At 40.5% G+C, this 27,705-nt stretch overlaps 2 protein-coding genes and 2 pseudogenes across 3 annotated transcripts; 3 read left to right on the forward strand and 1 right to left on the reverse strand.

The window, feature by feature from the left end:
• Positions 1-5: 5 nt before the first annotated feature.
• Positions 6-26,969, reverse strand: LOC110058043 (uncharacterized). Of its 2 annotated transcripts, none has more exons than XM_089277327.1 (7): positions 26,876-26,969; positions 25,416-25,597; positions 19,616-21,079; positions 18,557-18,715; positions 15,874-16,002; positions 13,872-14,141; positions 6-11,086 (listed from the first exon to the last, which is right to left on the reverse strand). In XM_089277327.1, exons 1-7 carry the CDS (start codon positions 26,877-26,879, stop codon positions 10,910-10,912), a joined length of 2,385 nt encoding a protein of 794 aa, XP_089133453.1. In that variant the 5' UTR covers positions 26,880-26,969; the 3' UTR covers positions 6-10,909. The 2 variants fall into 2 exon arrangements, with proteins under 2 accessions (XP_089133453.1, XP_089133452.1); XM_089277326.1 differs by lacking the exon at positions 26,876-26,969 and adding an exon at positions 25,801-25,918.
• LOC149099061 (uncharacterized) lies at positions 4,429-6,580 on the forward strand (annotated as a pseudogene).
• On the forward strand, positions 7,165-8,067 carry LOC110058040 (uncharacterized; annotated as a pseudogene).
• On the forward strand, positions 8,549-9,718 carry LOC110058042 (uncharacterized). Its single transcript, XM_020764635.2, has one exon. It carries the CDS (start codon positions 8,549-8,551, stop codon positions 9,716-9,718), a length of 1,170 nt encoding a protein of 389 aa, XP_020620294.2.
• Positions 26,970-27,705: the final 736 nt, after the last annotated feature.

Below are 27,705 nucleotides of genomic sequence, written 5' to 3' on the forward strand. Positions count from 1 at the left end.
ATAAGTTGTTTTAAAATTCTTTATTTTAGCTTTCATCATTTAATTATAATTATTTTATCAAGCTGTTGAAAATTTGCGCGCTGTATGAATATGAGGCAGGCACCAAGGACTCAAAATGGCGGCCGACAAGTTAGTAGAGGTACTCGTATGAATACGGGTGGAATTAAGGACTTACACTACAAGTGATATTGGAAAATTCTCTCAAAATTGCTCAAGTCTGTAGACGAGTGCAATTTGAAAGAATTTTCAAATATTCTGAGTGGTGTAAATCCTGAATAGCTTAAGTGTTCTTACGTGTACTTATTATGACTGAGAAAATTATTAGCGCACGCAGGGATTCAATTGTTCAATTTCAATTGTTCAATTGTTGGCCCGTTTTCAGCCACTCACAGTGAAGTAATTTTCTCAGTCACATATCAACCTTTCCCTAGTTCCACCTTTGTCACTTTCCACCTAACAGTGATATATGTGAACTTTTAGGTCAGCAAAGTACAATATCAAACTTAGAAACATCCCGCCAACTTCATGTAACAAAACTAGACCTGTCGAATGACACTGAAATCAACTGAAATTGTCGGCTGTAGAAAAATGCATCAGTTCCTTATATAAATACACTAACATAAATAATCACGTAAATTCTTACACGCCCTATAACACAACTAATACTGACTGGTTAGTTCATCGTCTGCATCGTCTACAACTAAAGACATGCATTATATTGAATAAAAAAACCTCACCTTAGGCGAAGAAAATTCCTGGGCGAGTCTTACAATGTAGGCAAATTGAACGAAATTTGGCTTCTGACTACATGACTGAAACCTATTATACATTTTTCCATTCCTTAGATTTAAAACCACTTTTGGAGGTTCTTTTCTAAACTAGTTTATACCTATATATCCGGGCTATATATGTTGCGTGAACTAGCTGGGCCCTATTTGCTACCTTTAAATATCAATTAACTTTGTTTATAGTCATTTTCGACGTACAATTATTATTACAATTATTTAAGTATAAACTATTTACAGATCAAGAGATGAATTGCGTTTATGTGCGTATATTCGGCCCTCTGGGTTTTACTACGAATCCCATCGTTAAAAGAAATCAACCATGTGTATAGAGTTCAAATATTTTTTTCAGGCAAAAATAATTGTTGTAGTAGTATTTGTGAAGTACATGTGGATGTGAATCGGAGCGCTTTGATTTTAAATCAGAGAGTTCTGAGAAAACCTAAGAAAACAAAGTTAATCACGGTAAATACAGAGCGGTTTTCAATCACAATGAAGTAATTTTCTTAGACTTATAGAGCGGTTTTCAATTGAGTGTCATTGTTCGGAATCGTGAAATATGCAAATTAGTCTAGCCTTGTGGAGGTCATTTTTTTTTTTTTTTTTTCTCTCGTGGAGCTCATGTGATATACAAATTAGGGCCTCGTGGTAGAGACATTGCGGAGACGATTTGTTGTGGTTGTCTGTACTTATTTTTTGGACGTGACAAAACGGAGCATTAAATCAGGAAGTGACTTGAACTAGTGATTTTATATTTGGTGTACCGTGTGAAAACGTTCCCAACACCAAAAGTGGCGACCCTGCCAGGACATTGACCGCACGGAATTGGAATAAAACAGATAAACAACTATCGAGCGACCGAATGGAAAATATAAACATGGTGGACGTCGCTGAACAGAACTACGCGAAGGAATTAAATAAAGCAACCTGCTACGTCAACGAGATCAAGTCAATGGCCGATACCGGTGTGAAGGAGGATTTGTTATCGGCTTACGAAAAGAAATGCGATGTAAACAAGACCCTGGAGGCTTCGGGAAATCTTGTCAAAGACGCCATGTTGGAGGCGGAAAAATCATTTGAAGAGGTAAAAGGCTGGTCACTCGCTCACAAGGAAGATTTCGTACCTATTCACGCGTTGAGGAGCAGACTTCAGGATGAATTATGCGAACTGGAACCAGTTCGTTGTGGAAATGGACAGCTCAAAGATTTCTGAGATAAGTAAATTTAATTATTTGCTAGAATTAGTTGAGGGGGGACCGAAGAGCACAGCCTTGGGCTGCCACACAGCCCTGAAGGCTATAATGAAGCAAAGAAGATTCTTGAAATGACCTTTGGAAAAGACATTAAGGTCCATGAGGCCTTAATCAAGGATTTAGAATCCTTGCCAAAGATAACCAGTGTTCACAAAATCAAAGAGATACCCAAGTTTTAAACACAATTGTCTAAGACAGTCCGAACCTTAGCTTCAACGAAGAAACTAGAGGGTGCCCAGAGTTATGTGTACAGTATAATGGACAAATTGGGTTCTGTAAGAGAGGCTATAGCCCAAAAGGATGATGACTGGGAAGAATGGGGACTTGAGGCGCTAGTTGAAAATTTAAGGAAGTATACAGACCAAAACTCCCTACTTTTGGTGGAATTCAGCCCACTGGCTTCAGTTGATACTGTACCTGGAAACAAAGACAGTCTCCAAAAAGGAAGACAAATTGATGATGTCCGGGGGCAACTTGCGACAACCACCAAAGCCTCCACCCTGTGTCTACTGTGGTTTGAACAATCATCGCAGCAGCGACTGTACCAAAGTCGTAGATACAGCCAGTAGAAAAGAGCATTTAACAAGAAATAAGTTGTGTTTTAACTGTGCCAGGCCTGAGCATCTGGCTTCTTAATGCAAATCACGTGGGTGTGGGAGGTGCAATGGGAGGCACCATACCTCTGTATGTAACAGGGTGAAGATGACCCTTTCATCCAACCCCACGCCAGAGTCATCGGGCACATCTGAGAGGTTTTATGGTGTGGTGGATTCCCAAACTACATTGTATGCAACTGTCATTGCTAAGATCAATGGAGTACAGGCTCGAACCATGTTGGATAGTGGAGCTGGAAGTTCTTACATCAGTTCAAATCTACTTACCAAATTGAACCTGAAGCCATACCGAACTGAAAGGAGAGTTATTGAGCAAATGTATGGAATAGTTGACAAACAGGTGGAGATATCCAAGGTCATTGTTGAGTCAAATGTCAGTGAAGGCTTTGGATTTGAATTACAGTGCATAAATGCAGAAAAGGCAGTCCTGACTCACCTTGCTAACCCGACAATCTCAGAGTTGAAGAAAGCTAATCACTGGATAAGGAGACTGAACTTCAGTGAGGAAGCAGACACAGAAGAAACCTACCAGTGCATGTAATCCTGGGAGCTGCAGATATACAGCGAATCAAGACAACCGAGCCTGCTGTTCTGGGTACGAATCGAGACACTGATCCCGGAGCAGAGTTCACTATGCTGGGTTGGATAATCACAGGAAAGTCAATGTTGTCAAGTACCGAGACTGAGAAGGATTTCTTTTTGAAGTCAAGCCAAGATGAATTCAGGTAGATGTGTTCGCAGGAAGTCCTAGGACTATCAGATGAAGCTGTTGTGCAGGGTTTGTTCCATGAGGATTTCAAAAGTCAGTTGCAACGTTTGGATGATGGAACATATTCAACAAAGTTACCACTTTACTAGATACCACTATACTAGAGTAATTTTTGGGTCAGGCCCAAGTCCATACATCCTTGGCGCTTAGCTTCAGAAACATATTTGCCAGTATGAAGAAAAATACCCTGACACTGTAAAGGAGTTGCGTCAGAATACCTATGTGGATGATGTGCAATCTGGTGGTGATGCCAAGGAGGAGGCAACAGAGATTATGGCCAAAGGAGGATTTCAGCTACACAAATGGCACAGTAATGTACCAGAAATTGAGAGACAGAGAGAGAATGAATTGGAACCACCTCAAACAAATTCAACAGATGCCAAGTTGGCAGTTGGAACTCAGCCACATGAATCAAAGATCTTAGGTGTCCCATGGAACAAGGAAGAGGACACTTTTTCTATAAACTTCGCAAAAACTTTGAAAGGTGTTGAGGACGGCGCAGTGACAAAGAGAAAGATGTTTTCTGCTATCAACAGTATCTTTGACCTACTTGGAATTGCCACACCTGTTGTCATTGTGGGAAAGATACTGTACAGTGAAATTTGCCCAAGGAAACTAACGTGGGATGAAGAACTACCAGATGACATACGTAAACCCTGGACTAAGTGGCTGAATGATATGAAGAAGTGTCCTAATGTAACCATTCCCCGCAGTGTCATGGGTGCAGGTCTGACCAAAGTGATCTTGTGACCGGAGCTATCGTGACTGCCTAGTGTTACAACCACAAGTCACATTCAGTATTCAGATGATTGACAAGTGAAATTAAAATAGGACACGGAGGAGTATTGTGAAATACGGAGGTTTTGTGAGGAGACAAAATGCAAACAACACGAAGATCGTGAGACCCATAATCGTCATTAAACCCAGGAATTGTCTATACATCGTGAGTCCTTTTGTGTGCCATACAACTTTGGGACATAAGTGGTGCTGGGACCAGGATACAGTCCATGCCAATCTATGACAGTCAGAAACAGTCCATTCCAATCTGTGACGTGACAATCAACTCAATTCACAGTAAGGCAAGTGAGAAAATAGGGATTACTGGAAGCAAACTTGCAGATTTCAAGAGGCCCACCCTGACAGAACTGAAAGAGAAATTTCAACATGTACAGGACAAGATGTTTTACTGAACCGCAAGCGAACAGTATCCAATCCATGTAATACTCGGGAATGCCACCTACTGCAAGATCAGGACGGAACATGTCTACAAAGGGCAACCGCAGGATCCAATCATTGAAGGAATCACATTTGGTTGGATCGTTCATGGTGGGAAATACACAGACAGCAAATGCGTGTACGTGAGAGAGACTGACGAGTATGAAAGACTACACTCCCTCAAAGTTTTGGGGGTAGAGGACAGAGGGGAAGACGATCAGCTAGACGTCCACAAGGAATTTCAAGCTAGCATATCGAAGAGATGTGATGGCAGGTACAAGGTGGGTGTGCCGTGGATTCCAGGCGCCAAGCTCTCAAATACAAATGAGGAGTCCAGCAGGAGACGCCTTCACAACGTAGAGCAAAAACTGAGGAGAAACAACAAGCTGAAGATTGAGTATGACGACATAGCTCACGAGCAGATCGAGCAGGGCATCATCGAGAAAGTACCAGAGCAGCCAACGGGTGAACGTGTATTTTACATGCCCCACAAGCCAGTGGTGAGAGAGAGCGTTACTTCAACCAAGGTGAGAATGGTGTTTGATGCACATGCAAGACCCCATCCACTCGCCAACAGTGTGAATGAGTGTATGCACACTGGCCCATCGCTACAACCGCTGCTATGGAACATCATGATTAGAGCATGAATGTCAACTGACATAATGCTGGCGGACCTTCAAAAGGCATTCCTACAAATTACAATCAATTTCACTTCTTGTTCAACATAAACAGCAAGGAGGAACATTTGCGTTTTACAAGAGTGCGCTTCGGAGCAGAAGCTAGCCCATTCATGCTCGGGGCTACCCTTCAGTATCATTTCAATAACAACCACCGGAGTTAAAACATACTGTTCAAGCGCTAAAAGAAAACACTTAAGTGGACAATCTCATGAAAACCGGAGATGGCATGGAGGAACTTAAGGAGTTCAAACAGGAAGCAACTGAGATTCTTGAAGGTGGCAGGTTCCCAGTACACAAGTGGGAGTCCAACATCCCAGAATTAAACGATGAGGATAATCCAAGCAAGTTGCTTGGACTCACGTGGGACAAGAGGGAGGATGCACTAGAAATCCAAGCATAGATACAGTGTGAACGAACACCGACGAAACGATCCATACTCAGTCAATTCTCAAGTATATATGATCCACTCGGCATAATTTCACCGACCATGGTGGAGGGCAAGCGAATTTACAGAGAGGTATGCGATGAAAAGATTGGCTGGAACACTGCAATGAACAGTGTCAATGCGCGAGATTGGCTCAAGTGGAATAGTCAGCTGAGGAACATCAAAGTGCCCAGGAGTGTAGCCTTAGACATCACCAAGATAAAGGCTGTACGTCTCCACGTTTTCGCGGATACCAGCAACATGGCATGTTTAGCAGCGACCATTGCTGTAGTGGAACACTCAACAGGTTTTGTAAAGGGGCTACTAACGTCAAAGTCAAGGATTTCAAAACGTGACACCGATTTCACAGCTAGAACTGGTGGGCGGTCAGATGGCTGCAAACATGGTGAAAAATTTGCTGACAGCGCTGGAGCGGTGGCCTATTACCTCAGTGAACGTGTGGATGGACAGCATGGTTGTACTGTTCTGGATCTGCAACCCAGGAAGAACATGGAAAACATTCGTATCCAATCGAATAAGAAAAATTGCTGAGATCACCCAAGAGACGGGAATCAAGTGGAGATACTGCCCAACTGACAGGAACCTGGCAGACTTAGCCGTGGCGCCTCACTAGAGAAGATGCAGAGAGGACAGTGGTTTGAGGGGCCGGAGTGGTTGCTAACTGAGGAGTGGCCAAAACAACTGCAATTAGTAAAACTAAAGGCGTTAGCGAAGAACACAGGCCAGAAAGGGAAGAAACGCTTTATTCAGCCAAGAAGGACCATGATGAGTGCGACACGCTCCTTGCCAGAAGCAAACTCTGGAGAACCTTCTGAGTGACTGAGTGGGCACTGCGGTTCAAACATAACTCACTCACTAAGAAACACAAAACGAAGACGAGAGAGGGGCTGTGGACGACCCAGGAGTTGATTTACCTAAAAGACTGATGGATAAGGAAGGAGCAGGCAGGTGTGGAACCAGATCTCGAGAGCCCCAGCTGGAAGTTAGTAACAGAAGAAAACCCTAGTATTTTCAAATGCAAGGGGAGGATCCCTGGCTACCAGCCGACGTACATTGAGGGAGAGTATTTGCAGAGAAGCTAATACATGAAATCCACGAAGACATAAAGCAACTAGGAGTCGCAAGCACCATGGCAGCAGTGAGAGAGGAGTTGTGGATGCCTCAACTGAGATCAAAGGTGAAGAAGATAATCAATAGCTGCTACTTGGGCAAGGTGTTTAGCACTTGGCGGGCCAACAGAAACAGCTTCACTACCACCATTCCGCACAGAATGTGGAAGACCATTTGAGACGACAGAGATCGACTACGCAGGACCCCTCAGTTACAAGATTTCCAAGAAAGAGCAGGGCAAGTGTCACATCTTGATATTCACATATGCAACTTCATGAGCAGTGCACCTAGAGATGACCATGTCACAAACAGCTGAGGAATTCCACAGAAAGCACAACAGATTCACACGCTGTACCAGACCAAAACGCATTGTGTCGGACAACGCAGCCACCTTCAAAACCACAGCCACCTGGATCAGGAAGATATGCAAGAGTGAAGCACTGCAAGACTTCTTAGCACAACAGCAGATAATGTGGCAGTTCAACTTATCAAGATCGTCGTTGTGGGGAGGATTATACAAAAGGCTAATCAAAGAGGTGAAGAGAACCTTGTACAACACAATGGGGAGAACACACCTAGAGTACGCGCAAGTTGATGCTGTAGTGATGGATTTCGAACGACACCTCAACCGTCCCCTAACATACATGGAAAGCGAAACAGGAGAGGAACAAGTGTTGACGCCCAACACAATCACGTGGGGACAAGAGGCGTATACTATAGAAGACATAGAGTTGGCTGGAGATGAAGTCACTAAGTTACATGCGTGATTGAATGAGAAAAGGCAACATTTGTGGCAGAGGTGGAAAAAGGAGTATGTTCACGGTCTCATGGAAAGTCACCGAATCAAGAGAGGCAAGAGTAATTTACCCAGAAATTGGAGAGATCGTACTTGTCATCGGTGATGAGAAGAACAGGAGAATGGAAGAAAGGTCATGTTCTGAGACACATCAGAGGCAGAGACGGAGTTGTAAGAGGAGTTGGTTTGCTGCACAAGGGAAACCAAATCCAGCGGGCCACTCCAGCTGGTATGTCCCCTCGAAATACAGAGCCGACATGAAGGGAACACGGAGGAGTTAGCAGAGACCAGAGTACAAGGCAGAACTATTGAGAGAAGAAGGGCAGCAGTAGACACAGGAGTTAAAATCAGATTGATTGCCGCAGATGATTGGGCTTTGATTAGTTTCACCTTTAAGTGACACTGATTGTGATTAAGTGAAAAGTTAGTGACACTCAATTTTCATGGGAGCGTGACCGCAACTATCATGACTGCCTAGCATTACAACCGGATGTCACATTTAGTATTCAGATGATTGACAAGTGAAATTGAAATTAGGAGACGGAGAAGTACTGTGAAATAGGGAGGTTTTCCGAGGAGACAACACAAACAACACGAGGATCGTGAGACCAGTTATTTTGTAATTTTTGTTTCATTTTCGTTATTAAACTCAGGAATTGTCTATACATCGGAGTGCTTTTGTGTGCCGTACAACTTGGGGTCACCTGCATGGATTTACAGATGCCAGCAAGTTGGCTGTTTCAGTAGCTGTATACGCCCTAGCAATTCACGCCACTGCACCAGTTTGCCAGAATCTGCTTGTGGCAAAGTCAAGGATAGCACCAAGATATCAGTAAATTCCCCGTTTGGAACGTGTTGCAGCATATACCCTGAGCAGATTGATGCCTCATGTGAAGGAAGTCTTGAAAGATCAGCACATCGATGTATATCACTGTGGGGTCAACAGTATGACAGAGCTTTATTGGATTAAGGGACAAGGAACCTGGCTCAATTTGTGCGTAATAGAACCAAGGCTATCCAGGACAAGGATAGAGAGATACAGTGGCATCATGTTCCAACCAGTGACAACCAGTGAAAACCCTAGCAATCAAGGAAGCCAGGGTGTGGCACCGAACATAATGGGGGAGTTGTGGTTTCAGGGACCAGAGTGGCTAAGTGCTCAAGACAGATGGCCAAATCAACCTGAAGTGTCTGAAAGCCCAGAGAATGAAAAGGAAAGGGTGAAACCCAAGCATGAGAAACAGCTCCTAGTGAAAGAGACAGAAGAAGCGAATGAGACCAGAGACACTCTTCTGGGCAAGTACGCGTCATACTGGAAGCTTCTAAGAGTCACTGTTTTCGTCAAGCGATTCATGAACAATTGCAGAAAGTTGAAGAAGCAGAAAGGGCCGCTAATGACTGAAGAACTCCAGGCAGCAGAGAAGTTCTGGATCATTCAGGCACAAGTCACACAAGCATCAAAGTCAGACGTGGGGTCAAGAAAGGATGAGGAGGAAGGAGTATTGAGATGTGTTGGCAGAGTTCCCCATCATCATCCTCTCTTTCTACCAAGAAATAGCAAGCTGGCCACCTCAATCATTCAACAAGTCCATGAGCAGATGCTACATGGTGGAGTTTCGACAACCATGTGCCCTATGAGAGAGAAGTATTGGATACCAAAACTGAGGTTGCTTACAAAGAAAGTGATCCGCAATTGCATAGCTCAGATTCTATTCTGCCAGTTCTCAGAACTGAACTGTCAAACCCTTTTGCTGTTACAGGAGTGGGTTTTGCTGGGCCTGTCTACTACAAGATTAAGAATATCTACTACTTCAAAGGCATACATTTCACTATTCACCTGTACCAGTACTCATGCAGTACATCTCAAGTTATGTCGTTACCTGTCTGCCCAGGAATTCCAGAGAGCACTACAGGAATTTGTTGCCAGGGGAGTCTGCCCTCAGAACATTGTGAGTGACAATGGAAAGACATTTGTTGCTACTGGAAAACGGCTATCAAAGCTGAAGAAGGACCAGCATCTGGCAAACTATATGGGAGTTTTGGAGATTTAACCTGACCCGCGTACCATGATGGGGAGGCCTCTTTGAACGCCTTATCAGCATGAGAGAACTCTATTGAAGGTGATCGGCCAAAGCCTGCTAACCTTCCAAGAGCTAGAGGACGTCTTGCTGGATGTTGAGATGACCATGAACAACAGGCCACTCCTTTATCAAGGTGAAGAGTTTGAGAAACCAGTGCTTACCCCAAATACCCTACTGAGAGGGGAGGCAATCCCTATCTTAGAGGAAGACCTGGAGAAGATTGGAGAAGACAATGCCACTAAGCATATGAGATTTCTGGAGAAAAGCAAACAGTACCTCCGAAAGAGATTCATGAAGGAGAATGTTCACGCCCTAGAAGAAAGGCAACAGCAGTTTGAAGGGAACACTGAGAAGATACCAAACACAGGGGCAGTGGTGTTGTTCAAGGGTGAAGCAAGGATAAAGCAATGTGGAAGCTGGGGTGAGTGGTGAGCAAGATTACCAGCAAGGATGGAACAGAGGGAGCGATTCTGAGTGGAAACCAAACCCAGATGCTGAGGTTTTCGTCAAGGGTAAGACCAAAGCGACGAGCCAAACAGATTGCCAACGGTCAGATCAGAAACATTGTTGAGCAGGAATTTAAGGATAATTAAATTGACATTTAAGCTGTTAAGTTAAAACACTTCAATGGGGGGAGGGTGTCCAGAATCGTGAAATATGCAAATTAGTCTAGCCTCGTAGAGGTCATGTGATATGCAAATAAGGGCCTCGTGGTAGACGTTGCAGAGACGTTTTTGTTGTGTTTGTCTATACATTTTTTGGATATGACAATACAGAGCATTAAATCAGGAAGTAACATGGACTAGTGATTTTATATTTGGTGTACTGGGTGAAAACGTTCCCCACATCATGAAACCAAAACCAAACCAATTGCTTACCAATTAGACTACTCAGCCAATCTCAAACTTAAGTAAAAGCAAATCAAAACCAAAGTTATATTTCCTGATTACTTTCGACACTCCATTGAAAACTGCTCTATGGTTAATGTAACAGTAAAAAAAACGGAAACAAACATGTTAAAGATTGAGCAAAAGTGAAATGGTTTACATGTACGTGTGCGTGTACAAGTGACAAAATTGTAATTTGAAGCGGAAAATACAAAACTTTACGACAAACATTGCATCTGAAAAGGTCGGAGGTCTTGTTCACTAAATTACCCAGCTACATGACAATGTTATAATGCCTGTCATCTTCTGCCACTAATGTGACTGTCGGAGTGTATTTAGGCATGTCAGCTAACAAAGGATAGTACGCTATGAAATCTTCTTTGTCCACTTGAGAAGGGCGTATGACTTGGATGACAAGCCCGAGGGTGTACCCCAGCAAACACATTTCCACCTAAGGAATGAAAAGAGGACACAAATAAACTACGGCGTCATAGACCGATGGAGGACAGGACGCAGTGGCCCTGGAGCGAGTTGCCCAGGTATGGCAGCAAGCGGTACTAGCATCTAACTCAATCTCTCCACCCAGGAGTAATTAAGGCTGTCACTGAGAAACTTAAAAGGCAAAAATTCAAAGGGGGGGGGAGCTGATCTGTGATGGACAACTATCCTATTCAGGGGGGGAAGACAGAGCATCAATCGACTCCTGCTAAGCAGACTGGAGTTAGTCCTGACACGAAAGACCAAATGGTCTGTGTGCAGACTTTAAGGACCGACCTGGTCACATTTCGTCTGTAATTAGTCAATTTAGCAAATTGATAACCAGCATTAAGCCCAGCAAATGTTCAAACGTCAAGTTATCACTATGTATCTTCTCCTTACTGCACCTTTCAATAACATGCGGACTCAAATTCAAAGCTCAACCGACAAATGCATTTTCGCTACCGTCAATCAAATGTTCGGTGGCTCCTCCCAGCTTCCGACTACTGCCAAGTGCGCGATAATCAAATCAAATCGTCGAGCGCAGTTCAGACAACATAGTCAGAAACTGGGAGGAGCTGCAGAACATTTGATTGACGGAAGCAAAATGCATTTGTCGGTTGAGCTTTGAATTTCAGAGTCCGCATGTTATTGAAAGGCACAGTAACAAATTGCTAGCAAGGCAGTGACACAGCTGACGAGAATTTATGTCTCGAGAGACTCAAATAATAAAGGCGTGGTGACCATGTTGTATGAAAACGAAAGAAGCTGATTAGAAATGGCTTAATGTCATCCACCATGCATGGCAGTGATGAAGTCATGTGAAAACCAGGAATAGACATGTCTATGATGAAAGATGAAAATCTCAACGAATTACGGTCACTTCGCCCCATGGTCATTTCGCACCCAGTCACTTCACCCCAACCAAAACTCACCTCCCTCCATACAAAAGTTAATTCGCTCCATACAGAAGTTACTTCGCTCCATGTAAGAAATTAGTGAAATCTGTCGTGAAATTTTTGTTTTGATGCTGGAGTAGGACTGATTTTGAACTTATGTCAGTTCGGATTATTAAGGTGGCTGAACACAGTTTTCACGCACGCTTTTGCTGATGCAATTCAGCGCACGCACAAGGATTGCAAAAAACAAACATGCCATCAATAGAGCGATCATTTCATTTACTCAACACCCGCAGTATCTGCTATTTTTCTCTATAATTGAACGCAGTGTATTGATGACTTAAGTCTTTTATCACAAAGATATGTTAGACAAGGTAACGATGCAAAGAACCCAGCAATTCTCAGCTTCTTCTTTGTTACCGAAAGAACCCAGTTAAATGGAGCGCATGCGTAGTAAGTCAAAAAATTGCGATTCAATGAAAATTTGCACTCTCGGAAATACGCCAATTTCTCAAGAACCACTCATTAGAATTTCACGAAATTTGGCACGAAAATACTTTAGGAAATAAGTAACTGGAGTATTGAAAATAATTGAACTTTAACAAAGGAAATTCTAGATATTCCAGTGAACCTTCAACAAGGGATAATTAAAGATCTCTCTGTTACAATATTCGCAAAATGGTGTTAACTTGTGAGAATCGTTACAAACTTGTTGCATGCAAATTATAAAGAAAATCTAATGACTAGATTTTCTACGAATAAACAAAACCGATTTTAAAGGCCTGTTTATTTTTATTCATGTTGCCATGGCAACGGCACATACATCAGCTTAACCATCAAAACACCAAACTTTGTGTTGTTAACTTCCTTGCTGCCATTTTTAGCGACTGTGAGATCAAGGGTTTTAGAGAAAAAGGTGAATGAAACACAGGTATCAAAAACTGTGTTCAGCCACCTTAACTAATGTAGCTTCCAGTCGCATTCACTTATGCTTGGTAACACTAAATATCATTTTGTTTGATTACTTTCCTCAACATGAATTCTTATACATTGTAATCCCTCAATAAGTCTTTGAAAGGTTAGCGCGTTGTGCCACAAAAGTATCACCTTGAATTAACATAAGTTCACACATTGCGCATGGATACGTGTGGCAAGAAAACAACAATACAGTCTTCATTAACAGAAGTTCTGTGCAACTACATGCGCAATACATCAAATACACTTAGACTTAATAAAAAAGATTTTGAGGGTAATTTATTAAACAACAAGTGCTACAAGTGAATACTAAACAACGCGTGTAATCAAACAAAGATATTTAGACTCGCGCTGTAACTACGCCAAGATCTCGGTCACTTTTTAAGTCCTTTAACTACTGACATGTTAAAAAAAAAGGTTTTTACATGCAATCGATCGAGTCATTGAGCGCAATTACCAATGAGCACATCAACAACATCAGCATGGCGTGGGGGACAGAGAGAGATTAGGGTGAGTGAGAGAGTAACAATTACAAACATATCATCAAGATCGTTTTCATAAATGGCACGAATATAACATCTTTATAATCTTTTACGCATATATACACTTTTATTATATCATTGAGCAAAGTAACTTCTGTATGGAGCGAAGTAACTTTTGTATGGAGCAAAGTGACTTTTAGTTGAGGTGAAGTAACTGGGGGCAAAATGACCAAGGGGCGAAGTGACCGGATACCATCTCAACACAAATGAAAAACTGTGCGTTGATCAGAAAGGAGCTCTGATTGTTTAAATTTAGGGATCCAAGAGTAATAGAAGCAGAACACAGGATATCCTCGAACTACAAGTACATGTAGGGTGGGGAGGGAGGGGTGCAATTGCTTACCTGTTCCAGGCCACCCGTGTCTCCTGTTCTGTTTAAATGATTCGTCAATAGGCTGCGAGGGGAGTTGCTGGAGTCTCGAGCAAACAACAGTATCGCAAATATGGGCACATCCTCTCCTTGACTCATTCTTCTGTGCAGCTGGACAGCAATGTCAAACATCAGGAGCTTTGTTGCTTCAAGTATTTTAAACTCTTCAGTTTCATTGTTGAGCAAGGATAGTGTAGATTCAATTCGCTCTGGTTGACTTGAGCTGTCCCCTATCTTGCGGATCTGTAAGACAACATACGTTTTCCATAAGGTAAAGTCTGTATACGAGCGCTTATCTCCAGTTTCTGTAGCATGAAGTGACTGGGAGTATTTCTACAATGTACATTGCCTGCCTCGGATGGCATATTAGTCCATCACAGGGTTACCCGCCCAGCATTAAACTCGCCGGTACCCATTTATATACCTGGGTGGAGAGAGTCATTCTGACAGTAAAGTGTCATGCCCAAGAACATAACACAATGTCCCGGCCAGGCCCCAAGCCTACATGTAGACCCCTTGATACGGAGGTGAGCACACTAACCATGAGGTCACCGTGCCTCCACAAAAAAGGCTTTTATTCTGTTAGTAGAATTCAAATTGAAATTCAATAGAAAAAAACTCATTAGAAAAATGAAAGTACAGTGTACAGTAAAATCTTTATCGCCAAACAGTAACTGTTAGCACTCCACAGGCTGACAGCTAAATGGAATTTAGTAGGCACCTCAAATTTATCAAAGGTATTACTAAAATCAGCAGTGGAGGAGACAGGAGTACTTGTTTGAAATCAAATATCAGCGACCACATAAACCATTTTTCAATTGAGTGTCAAAAGTAATCAGGCAATTACTTTGGTTTTGGGTTTTGGTTTTACTACGGTTTGAAAATGGCTGAGTAGTCTAATTGCAAAGCAATTGGTTTGGTTTTGCTTTGATAACACTCAATTGAAAGCCGCTCTATTCAAGTCGCCCTATTCAAACCACTCTATTCAACAGAGCCTGAGAGGCCATACACCCTACAAAATTATGCCCAGATTTAACAATTGAAAACCTGCGATGTTAACAATAAATTTCCAACTAATTATTTATTGAAGCTTGTTTCACACTACAGAAAATAATGATAAATTCGTGACTATTTTTATTGTTTTAATAACACTCGCACACTACATGTTCTTGCAGTTTACTTTAATATAATTTGCAGAGCTGTACTCTAGAAGCGCCCACACGGTTGCCACAGCCGCCAAACTTTTGCCTTTGCACGACTTGAAATCTTTGGTCTTTAGACCACATGGGTTGCATCAGTTGCGGTACACTGTAGTTGTACTGTAATACTACTTATTTTTGTTTACAATTTATTAAACCACATTTACCACAAAATCTGAACACACTTATAACAGTTTTCCTATTCAAAAATTGGCCAGGTTTAACTAATAGCATTAAGATTCTTTTAACCAGTGTTCAAGGAAATATATAAGGTCAGGTGAGAAGAATTTCTATGTTCACATTTGAACCATGGAGTATACAGCAATAGTAAGCCAACCAAGCCAGTTGGCATTTTATCGTATGGCTACATGTACAAGCAGGCACGATGAAGTAAAACCAGCACTTCAATTGGCTACCAAAGTGGAAAAGACCATACTATCTTGCCCACTTGGGACTACCGGCTGTGTCCCGTAAGAAAAATTTCCCCGAAAGTCATATAATAAAAACTTTATTGACCAAGCTTGTTTGGCCAAGATGGCTGAATATTGGCCTCGTTCGTTTTTCCAAGTTAATGGACCTCTACTCAATCTTGGTCCACAAACACACAGTAACAGAAATTGGCTAATATTCAGCCATGTTGACCTCACACTTGGTCAATAACCATATACATGTATATTGTGCAACTAACTCTAGTTCACCAGGGAAAACAAATGTGTGTGCAGATTTTCATACAACAGGACAAACAAGGTACACATCAAAAAGAAAAGAAGTCTTACTTGATTACTGAAGAAAGACAGGAAGTTCTCCAAGGTGGGAATCACTTCAGACTGAGAAACTGGTAATCTGTTAGCAAAGCTCCACATGTCAAGACAAGCAACTCCATTACTTAGCAGCTTGTTGGGAATCTAGAAAGGAGTGTATCAGAAACATCAGTGATGTAGTAAACAAGCGACACTGTTCTGAATGTGCTTTCCAGACCATAAAAAAAAAATGATTTTCTAAGATAGAAAAACACCAAATGGTCAAAGAACAAACAAATTGAGACTAAAGAATATTGAGACAAATTAAAAACAACCGACAGGCTGCCAGCTTGAAGACATTGGCCTTTTTTCAAGATGTGACAACCATTACATTTCTCACTAATCGAGCTCAGTCATGAACAGTATTCTGGGTTATTTCGGTCCCATACATGTACAAAATTACCTTTAAATTGAAAAAACCTGAAAATAACAGGATACTACGATAGAACAGCAGTAAAGACATAATAATAAACCGTAAAGGAACAAGGATGGTAAAGGATGGAGAAAATTAACAAATTAACACTTTTCAAGATGCGCAATTAATGTGTCAGTTCATGTTACTACATGTATTCAACATTTCCGTGATATCTGGGTTAGCAAGCGTAAAAAGAAAAAAACAGAAAGGAATAGTAAAGCAAAACAGACGAAAAATAAAAAGTTACAAAAGAAATCTATATAATTATAGTCTTGAACTTTGTAATGTTGTTATCTTGAACAGCAATTTCCCACTGTATATTGATTTAGAAGCGTGAGAAAACTGTCAAAACAAAGCTTTTTTTCTTGCAAGCAGCTACTATATATGGGGTACTTTGCTATAAGAAGTGAGTAATTCAAGGAGTACAGGTGTTCTCTATTGTCGAAAATTCTGTACAGAATCATGCTCTCTGTTAATGTGACATTTTCTTTAGTTTTGCTAGTCCACCATGTTTGGAATAAGTCCCAGAAGGATAAAGTTAATTGACAGCACAAACACATATGATCTAAGGAATGCCTGTCAGCAAGACATTGTGGGAATATGTCATCATCACATATCTTGGCTTTAAAGAGACTGACTTTTGCTGGAAGAGTATTGTGAATAATCCTATATTGAAACAGTGTTGTGTTTATGTCACTTTTTATCTGGAAAGGTCGTTGGTACACTCTGTGAATATTATCTTGAGTAAAACCATATCTAATAATTTTCCTCTCAGCCGTTGGGGGTAAGAAGACTTTTTTTAGCATAGTGGAGTAAACCCTATTGGTGGAAATGTTTGTTGTGTTGTTTTCATTTTCTGCCATGTGCAGAGGAGTCCTTTTTATTGCCAGCTTCCAAGGGGTCGGCACAGAATTAATTAAGCCCAAATAAAGAGTGAAGGGGGTTTCGAGATGAAATTTTTCAGAGAAAAGATTGAAAGGAAGGAAGTTACCGTTATTGTCGAGGGGATCTTCAACCCGTAAAATGTTTTTTTTTTCTAGCCCGCTTTTATAAAAAGGTGCTTTACCATCTATTATTATGTTGTGATTATTCCAAATTATTTCTTTGCCGGGAGAAGTATTCTTTGGAAATGCAGACCTCATGTTTTGCCAATATTTTAAGATGTCACCATAGAAGTCTGGGAGGTTGTTAAATTACAAGAACTTGACATTGTAGCTGCATTGTGAAAGAAATGATATTCCTCCAAGATTTTCAAGCTTCAGGGATGATTTTCCATGATGCATCAGACCTGGTTTGTAAATGTGGTATCCAAGCAACTTTTAATGCTTTATTCATACTGTTAAAATCAATCATCTTCAGTCCGCCTTGTTTTTTCTCTCCTATGATAGTTGACTTTTTTATCTTTGCCGGTTTCCCATCCCAAATAAAGTTAAAAATTAGTTTTTCAATTTCCTTGATAAAATGTTCGGGTATGACAAGAACAGGTAAAGGTAAAAGGTGGTAAAGTTTGCATGCGAGCCAAGTGGCCCATCAGGCCAGAGCTTATCCCAGTTTCTGTAGCATGAAGCGACTAGGAGTATTTCTACTCCCCCCTGGATGGGATGCTAGTCCATCGCAGGGTTACCCCCAGCATTAAGTTCGCCGGTACCCATTTATACAGCTGGGTGGAGAGAGGAACTGTGAGAGTAAAGTGTCTTGCCCAAGAACACAACACAATGTCCCCCGCCAGGGCTCGAACCCAGACCGCTTGATCCGGAGACGAGCGCACTAACCATGAGGCCATCGCGCCTCCCACAATGACAATGACAAGAACAGACACACTATAAATTAATTTAGAAAGTCTGCATGTTTTAACTATGTTGATTTTTCTGTAAAGTGTGAGATTTCTTTTTTCCAACTATTCAGGGTCTTTTCTAAGTTCTGGATTTTCTCTGCAAAATTTAATTCATTGGTTTTGTTTTCATAAGAAATGAAAATGCCAAGAGCTTTTATTGAATCCCGTGGCCAGCGAAAGCCGAAAGGCGTATTGGTTTTGTTCCTCCACCTGCCGAGCCACATTCCTTCAGTCTTTGTTGTGCTGATTTCCAAACCAGAAAGATTATTAAACTTTTGAAGTGGAGTTAGTAAATTGGCAATGGAATCAAGGTCTCAAACAAAAACAGTGGTGTCATTTGCACATAAAGAGACTTTACTCACTTTCTCACCAACATTAATGCCTTTTATGTTGTTACACAGTGTACATACTTTTTCAAGTTTGCTGTCCTCTTCAGCCCCAAATAGATTCAAGATAGGAAGTCTGCCAGCTAATGCTTGAAAAAGCACAGCTCTTATGGCACAGTAGTTATCACCCCTGATCTGACGGAGATGTTGACAACCAGTGAGTGTCGAGATGGAACCATATCCCTGTGAAAAAATAGGCTATTAGTGTTACATGCAGCTGGAATAGGTTTCTTAACTTTGTTTGTTTGTTTGTTTGCTTGTGTGTCAGCATGCACATAAACAGTTTAAATGTAGAGCTCGATGAAAACTGATGTTCTACAGGAGGACTATTTTTCTTTACAGAGGTAAGGAAAAAGTCTGTGCTGGCCCAGTAGCTCAAACAACTGGATCTTATCCCAGCTTCTGTAACTTGAAGCAACAGGAGTATGTCAACTCCCCTCTGGATGGGTTGTTAATGCACTGGAGGGTTTTCCCCCAGCATAAATTTGCAAGTACCCATTTATACACCTGGGTGGAGAGAGGCACTGTGAGCCAGGAACAGAACGCAGTGACTCTCACTCGGCGCAGGGCTTTAACTGGACTAATGCTCAATACAAAGTCTAGTGAGCTAACCATTAGGTCACTGCACCTCTTTGAAAGGGGAGAAAGGTTCTGTGTAACTCACAAGATGAAGATCATCAACAAGGACCTCGTAACTTGAAGAAAGAAAACACCACAGCAGGGTGCAAAGAAAAAAATTCAACCCCTACCTTCAGGCAAGCTTTAACTACAATGTATTAGACCAAAAATCATTCTGACTAGCCCCCCAAAAAGTTCATCTCTCGCAGTACTTCTGTAATTTGAATTTCATCAAAACGTTTCCCAAGAATTAACAGCTTCACGTTCCCATTAGACAAGTGACAAACAGAATTCATTAGCCTGACTGGAAAATTCACCAGCCCCAGGTTGTCAGACAGGACTTTCTTTGCACACTGTGCAGTAATCCTAAAGTTATAGAATACTGTTCATGTGCATGTCAGTCAGCAAGACCATCTACATGTACCCTATTGTTATTTACTGCATTGAGAAATTCTTTTATCGTACCTTTTTCATTGCAAGTGATGTGGGCGTGTCACTCTTCCATTCCCGCAGAGCATAGTCCTTAATTGCTATTGGCTCCCGTACTGACACAAGAGGCTTCAGAGCCACGTCATCACCCATAACAACACCTTTGACACCAGCATCTTCACTGTCACTCTCGTGGTCTCCATCATAACTCTCGTAGTCTCCATCATCAGTCTCTCGCTTATCGTCTAACCACACTGAGTCGAGCTCTTTAATTGTCAAGGTGCTTTCATCTTCAAAGTTCTCACTGCTAGTGTATCCAGTGTCGTGGTGACTTTGACTTTCCACTAATGTAGAATCCATGTCAATATCACCTACGGGATGACGATTAATGTCATCCGAGTCTGTCTCGCAGATTTCATCATCTGTGCACAAAGAGCCTAGACTGTAGAAACATTGCGGTTTAGGCAAAGTAATGCCACACAACATGCAGTGCACTTCCGTTTTGGAGGCATTAGCCACAATATCATTTGTATCCAGAGATCTGTGTTCACAGGTCGTAGACTCCTCATCACTAGATTTTACAGACTTTTTTCTGCGTGATCGACTCCTAGATCTCTTTGCCAGAATGTCATCTAAACTGTCACTGAAAACATAACCCAATGGACCACAATCACTCTTATTGCTTCCATTATCTGATGATGAATATGTGCATGTCATCTTTTTGGCAGAGCCCACAGAGGTGTCAGGTTTCCCATTGCCACAGTTAGAATTCTCGTATTTCATTTCTTTTACTTCAAATTTCATTGCTTTCTCAATTTTGTCAGCCACTGTTTTTCTCCAACATTCACTAGACCTGGCTTTCTCGACTATTTCACTTGAGTTACAGTAATGACCCCACAGAGGTGGCTTCTGCTCAGAAGGAGATTGAGCCCCTCTCGCTGCTATGGAGCTTGGCCTAAACAGGCTTTCGGGCTGATGCCACATCACTCGTGGATTTTTAGGTTTTTCTTCCAGGTTGGACATAGGAGATAACTGTTTTTTGTCGTCTGATGCAACACATTCTGACAAGTATGAAGCAACCGTATTTGATTCAGGAATTGAAATGGCCAGGGCATGTGTATCTTGATGATTTAGTTTATCACTGTTGTTTCCTTCATCCTCAAATAAAATGTGAGCTTCTGCTCCATCTTCTTCCTTACAACCGCAGCCACTAGCTTCACCCTCACTGCCATGTACACATGAATGATGAGATGTAAAGAGCACTCGTGGTTCTATCTTTTTCTCAGGCGAGGTCTTTCTCATTTTTGATTCTCTGAATTTCTGGCTTGGATGCTGACTGACTGAAGTGATGATGTCACCTAAGAAATTTCTTTCTGGCCACGTTCTGTTTCCAAACAACTTGTCTTGGACATTTGGATCATTCTGAAGTAATGATCTAAAGGACTGTTGATGTCTTTTTGATGAACTTAAAGGCGTTATTACAGGTCTGTTTGTGAATTGCTGCAGAGAAAGCCAAAGCAAACTAAGTCACAACTATCAGACGACATACAACTGACACTGTCTACTGGGTTCAAAACCTGCTTTTAGAGGGTTTAACAGCGACATGTTTTCTCTTAGCCTGTCTATGATGCATGTAGCTGCCCCTCCCCAAAAAGAAAAATTCAGAGAGATGAGTCTGTGTGTTACTGTTATTAATCATGTTCCACCCATATATGACTTTTGCAGGACTGGTTTAATTAAGTGTAATGTTTGTAAATTGTAGAACTCAGCACTTTGCCTTTAATTGGTCGCGCTGACAAAAATTCTGAGAGTTGGCAGTCAAGATCACAATCAAAATTTGTTACACTTTGACAGGAAGATGTAGATTTACAATGTTGAAGTTTAAAAGCCAGAGTAACGGAGGTAGTCAGCATTTGTCTGTCGACAAAATTATTCCACAAGTGGTCTGTTTTGTTAACAGTGAACATTGAAAGGTCATTAACTAGTTATTGTACATGTATGTCATGCAAAGATCATGTGCAGAAGGCAAGTTCCTTTGTTGTGTCCAAGTGTCACATCAGCTTTTATACGCAGACAATTTATGCATGAAATGGGATTATCAGTGGCAACACACAGATGTTCTCTCCGATTTTTTCTTTCAGGAAGGACAGTTGTAGTACAGGCTAGTTTTCTATTTGTCAAATCGTTAAATCAATAAAACACAATAATATACATGGCAAATACAACTTTAGAGTAAAAAATTCTACAGTAAATAAGGAAACTCAAAAGTTTCGTTTTTGCTCTGTGCCAACTGCCGTAAACATTCTTGACCTCTCCAATAATTATCGTCAAAGTGAGCAACAAGGAGTAGTTCATTCATGTGTTAAAACTTCATTGACTTCTCTTTAACTGACAAGTGAATGATTTATTATGTCTAATTTCTAAATCTAGAGACGATCAGTTGCCCAGTATCTTGAGTAATAATGTTATTGTTTGAGAAAAGAGAAGGAGAGAACACAAGAGAGGGTTACTAAGTGTATTATTGTCACAAAGCAAAATAAAAAGATTTGCTCAAAATGAATACAAAGAGAGTAAAACCAGATGACAGACTAAACACTTCATCAAGTCAAATAATATTTACTACCAGAAATTATTAAAACTGCATGGTTTGTAGCCTTATTCTCATTTAAACTGCCTAGGAGAAGCTTCAAATATCAGGTATCGACATTCCATATATAGAGGTGTTTAAATGGTCAACGGCAGTCTTATGTAATTGTAGCAGAAATGAGCAGAAAAGAGAAAGCAAAACTGAACAGGAATGTAACTACATGTACTTTTCACTTTATCCAATCCTTGCTACCTAATTCCCAGTCTCCAAGCAATTTATTTACATGCTCCCTTTCTTCTCATTGTATGCAGACTAACATGATAAGAATTGATGTTCTCTTTCTTCATGTACATGTATGTTTTGCTCAAAGCCTGGAACAGGCTAAATCTGACCAATCAGGAACACCATGTTAAAATAAATAGATGAAGATCTTCTCAGGAGAAAATTATTCAGCTTGAATCTCACACAATACAGGGACATTTGCTGTCAAGACAACCTTCCGATTTTGTCAATGTTATAAAATAGAGTGTTTGTTGACAAGCTCTGCCATACTCAAAAGCACTTGTGGATGTTCTGGGGTTTAAGTGGGATTTTACTGTGTACTTATTTGATAACACTTTCAGCAATACTACACTGAAGCTCTTTGAAGAACTTCTCGAAATCATCAAGCAATACACATAACACTGCAGGTGCTTTCTTCAAAATGAAGGAAACACCAAAACAATGCATGTACAATTTACATTGATCAGGAAGATTTCAGAAGACTGGAACAAGATTCGACTACCAATGATGTTTAGACCCCAATTTCTGGGGTCATCTAAGACCACAATGTGATATTATGCTGTATTATTTCATGACCTCTCAAAATCTGTCCATGGATATTGTTTTGAACATAATTACCTTTCTTTCCATCAATCAATTCTTAATACACACATAAAACAGCTTCCTACAAGCAGGATATCAGATCTATATCACACTACAAGCCCACTGGCAATGCAGATCTTTTGTTATCAGAGCTAGCTACGTGCTTTGTTTCTCTATTGTTCTCTTGGGCATCAGAGTAGCTCCAACCAACAGTAGTGGCTAACCGCATTTTGATACCCCACAAAGTGAGTACAATGTTAATTATCTAAAATTTTGAGAGTAATTACATCACATATTAAATATGCTTATACAGTACGGATGGACATCTGTTTTTGAATCACAAATTCCCTGCACAAAATTTTATGCTACTTCTCCAACAGAAAAAAAGTTTAAAAAAGTTCAAAAGGACTGCAAACAATCATGTGGAATTTTGATAAATCAAAATGTTAGCCAGATACTACGAAGAACAGCTGGCCTTGAAGTCAACAAGAAGGATAATCACTGTCAACTTGGGAAATAAGTTGGTGGATTAAGTTAGATTATAATCAATAAAAAGTGACATACATTAATTCAGCAGGTTACAAATTTTGTAACCTGCTGGATTAAAAATATAATAATTTGGAAAGCCACTGATTTAACTTCAGGCTAACTGGATTGAACTTAAAAACATGCATGGATAAATTAGCGTAATAAGGATGTTATTCAGTCATTTTCTCATTTGGGATTTTAGCATGTTCAGTTTCTCTCTATACAATCTATCCTAAATTTTTAATCAACAGAAAAATTCAGAATCATCCCTAATTAGTGCATTCCATGTGAGTATACATGAATAAGTAAGCACAAAAAAGCTTTGTCAAGATTGGTTTCCAACTGTGTTAGTTAAGGTAGGTTTGAAGGATGAAGACCACCTACACAGAAAAAACATTATTTCTAGTGGTTTCAGTAAAGATACTGGAACCATCGGCATATTAAAGCAATTTAGCCACAGGAGAATATCAATAATGAATAGTTTACATATCTTGCCATGTATGTGCTTGTTAAATTATGTTTATTCATGCGGTAAGATTATTTTTTCAGTGGTTAAACATATGTCAAAACAATGAAAAAGATGTTGCCTGAGCAAACAGACAATTCTGACAAGGCCAAGAATAAATTACATGTATTGATTGGATCTGTGTCGAACACTAAAACTGAAAAAAAAATGTCAACAAAAATTAGCAGTAATTTTATGTAGAATCAAATGGAAAAATATTGATATGCAAACTGATATTTCTCATATGGATATAACAAGAGAAATTGATTGACTTCTTCTCTGTGCTACTATTAAATTATTCCTTCTAATCTTCACGTGTAAGTGTGGACAAAACCAGAATTGTTACTAACAATAAAACGAAGGGATGAAAATCGACATTATCATATTATTTAAATTCAATTGATATACGGGAATTTTTTAAAATATATATTTACACCTTCACGCCATCAAAAGCTGTTGAGTCATGCATTCTCACCAAGTTTATTGAAGTCAGAAAGTTTTGTTTAAAATTAACCACGCTGTTTTGAAAAGACTTGGGACAATTTATTAAAATAAACACTGCAAATAAATTACGCTTCAGTTAACTTTAATAATTTCATTGTCAATGTTTAGAAAGCACTCGGCAGGTGATCGTAGAAAATTTACAGTTGGTGCCAAAAATGAGACGAAAACCGAACAATGACAGATCCATTGTTTCGAAAGGGTAAACGGCCCACACACACAAAAATGCCCAAATTGCACTTATACTTTGTGCTCGGGTTTGTGGTTAAACATTCTGTACTTCATGAATCGATTCGCGCGCAATCTATTTTTAAGCATGCAGTTACACGCCGACAAGAAATGCTAATTCAAGAAACCGCAAAACGGATATTTGAACTTTCTTTGAATTTCTTCGACAAAATAATCGCAAATGAAAACACGTCTACTACATTGTAAGAGCAAGGAGATCAAAATATCTCATTTCCTCCAAACGAGATATGATCTAGATTACCTAATCTTAACATAAAAATAAGCTTCATTACCCTTCCATGTACGTTGGTCGGCAAACTACACGCATATTTACATCAAGGACACGATCTTTGTTTGCTTGTAACTTCATAAACAAGAAAGCCTTAAAAAACTTGGAGTAGTTCCTCTTTTTGGTACAGTAGGATAAAAATTTTAGACTGGTTTCGTTCGATGAGCGACTCAACAATATTCCTGACTTGTTCACCTATGTTGATTTTTGACGCCATGATTTTGATAAAAGCACTTGAAATCTAAATGCAACTCATGCTTTCAACGGTTCGATGGTCCTTCGAAAGAGAAACTGCGTCATTTGAAATAATAATAATGTTATAATGAAAACTCACCAGATTTCCAAACAACAGACTTGTCCTCGGTGACAGCGAGTCCCGTTTTCTTTTGATAAATGGTCGTTGCCGCTCTTTTTGTTTTCTATACTGGTGCTTTCGCCTGTACGCCCGAACGAGTAAGCAAAAACACACCACACAGAGAAGGAACGAAACTATATACACCAGCAAAGCATGGACATCTGTAAAAACAACATGAAATACGAAAAAACTTCAGTCAAATGGACAGTGTACACACGTGAAGCAGCGTTCTTGAAGGCGGCCCGCCGAATCTTTGAAAGAGATCCCGAAAGGTTCAATAGCAGGTGGTGGAAAATTTGTCAGTTTCTTTCCACTTCGGTGCAAAAAATCAAATCCACTAGTTTAAACAGTCCCGAAAACTTACCGGCATCTACAGTTCTCGTGAGACTCATTGCAAATCACAAGACCACCCGAAATGAATCAAAGCTTGATGAAAGTGACGATTCGTGGGACGTGTGCGTGAACAAAGACCCGGACAATTTAGAGCAGTGAACAGGGGAGGGGTGGGGTAAGGTCAATCAAAAAAATATATATATATTCCCCGAAGGAAAAATAGCAGCAAACAACACTTTAACAGTGTCTACATCAACGTAACTATATTTCTTGCAGAGCACAAAAATCCCTGCAAAGCTTGATTGGCCTAAGGAAAGAACTCACACACAAAAGACTTCTTATCACCTCCCCGTCAGGATAATTGTACTGAAAGGAAATAACGGGTTGTCATTGTCACGCATGGCATACGTGTCACGCTTAGACTGACTTCCGTCACTTCCTCTCACTTCCCTCCTATTTTGTTTCGTATTTCTTCGATCAATGGCGAATGCTTCAAAATTCAAAAGTGAAGAAAAACCCATCTCAAACGTTAATGGAGTACATATTGAGCATGACAGGTGTAAATCAACCCGCGGCGTTTATGCAAAATAACTTTCGTTTTACCCTGTTGACGCCAACGGAAGTACGTATAAAACATCGTTAAACAGTTCTTGGGGCTATTTTGAGAAGTTACTCCGGAAATCTTTTCCTTTTACACTTACATACAGAGCCTATTATTTAACTGATACCTGATCCTCTGTGAAAACAATAATCAAAGAGGCTACCAAGAATGTATATCGACACAGGTATCAAGACCCTCAAGAGTGTTTTGGGATTTGCTTGTGCGTATTTCTGAGCCGTGTGCATCGATCGTAGTCTCTCATTGTTTTTTGTTTTCGTTTTGCGTATTCAGAAACGACTCGTTGCAAATAGTTTGTTCAAATGAAACACGAGAGCATTTCGAGCTTATGCAAGCAGTTTATACGACAAACAATGTCGCACGCTATGAAATCGTTCGTCAACAAACGCCCGCGGGTAAGCCAATCATTAATATCTATAATATAACGTATGGAATACAGGTTGTTCGATTACACTATTAGAATTACACAGCCCAGTAACTATCTTACCCATTCATAGCCAGTCCTCACATTCCTCAAATCTACTGAAGAATAGTTGAAAATGGCCACCTCGTGTCGTGCGCGTTTCAACTTTAGCCTGCGATCCAATGGACCAGCGACGCGCAGCTGTTCCGCCTGACTGTGCGACAATTGACACACAATCGCGACAATTATTGGGACGACAGAAAATTATTCCCGAGGCCACAATGCAAAAAGAGCTCTTTCGTTTGTGCTGGAACCCTTTTACTCAACTATAAAGGTCGACAAACAACACAATTAAATTTTATGTGACCAATCAGCTCTCCAGTGCCATTAATAGTCTATGGCTGTACAATTCATGCTTTTGGGCTTTATAACAAAGCTAAAAGGAATCTTTTTTTCTGGCAATTACAGTTTGTGGTATACGACCGCCATATTGATGTACCTTACAAGAACCGTAAACACAGATTATGGTCTCATGGCAAATTAGGTCCACATCGATATCAGGGTTAACTGTCGTCTGCTGTGAACCATTAACTATTTTGAACCGCGTTAAAAAAAAAAGTCGTTTCTTTTTCGAGAAACTTCCTGTATCGAGCCGACCCAAATTTATCCCCAAGGAGGGGGGGGAGGGGCACTAGTGATTGTGCCAGTTTTAAAGAAAATGCGAAAAGAACATCTTTGTTGGTGTTGTTAGGTGCAGAATTTTTGAAAATGTCACAAGGGTTAAGAATGGTTTTTCAGCAGCCTTACTTTCTCCGCAGCCTATGACCATGACTAAAAAATCACTGAATAGTACTGACTCCAAAAGTTGTTACGTCAGCAAGGAACAGAAATGACCTGTTGCTTAGCAACTTCTG

The sequence above is a fragment of the Orbicella faveolata genome, unplaced genomic scaffold (assembly GCF_042242905.1).
Source record: "Orbicella faveolata isolate gen_17 unplaced genomic scaffold, um_ofav_v1 contig_46, whole genome shotgun sequence".
NCBI classification, from domain to species: Eukaryota; Metazoa; Cnidaria; class Anthozoa; order Scleractinia; family Merulinidae; genus Orbicella; species Orbicella faveolata.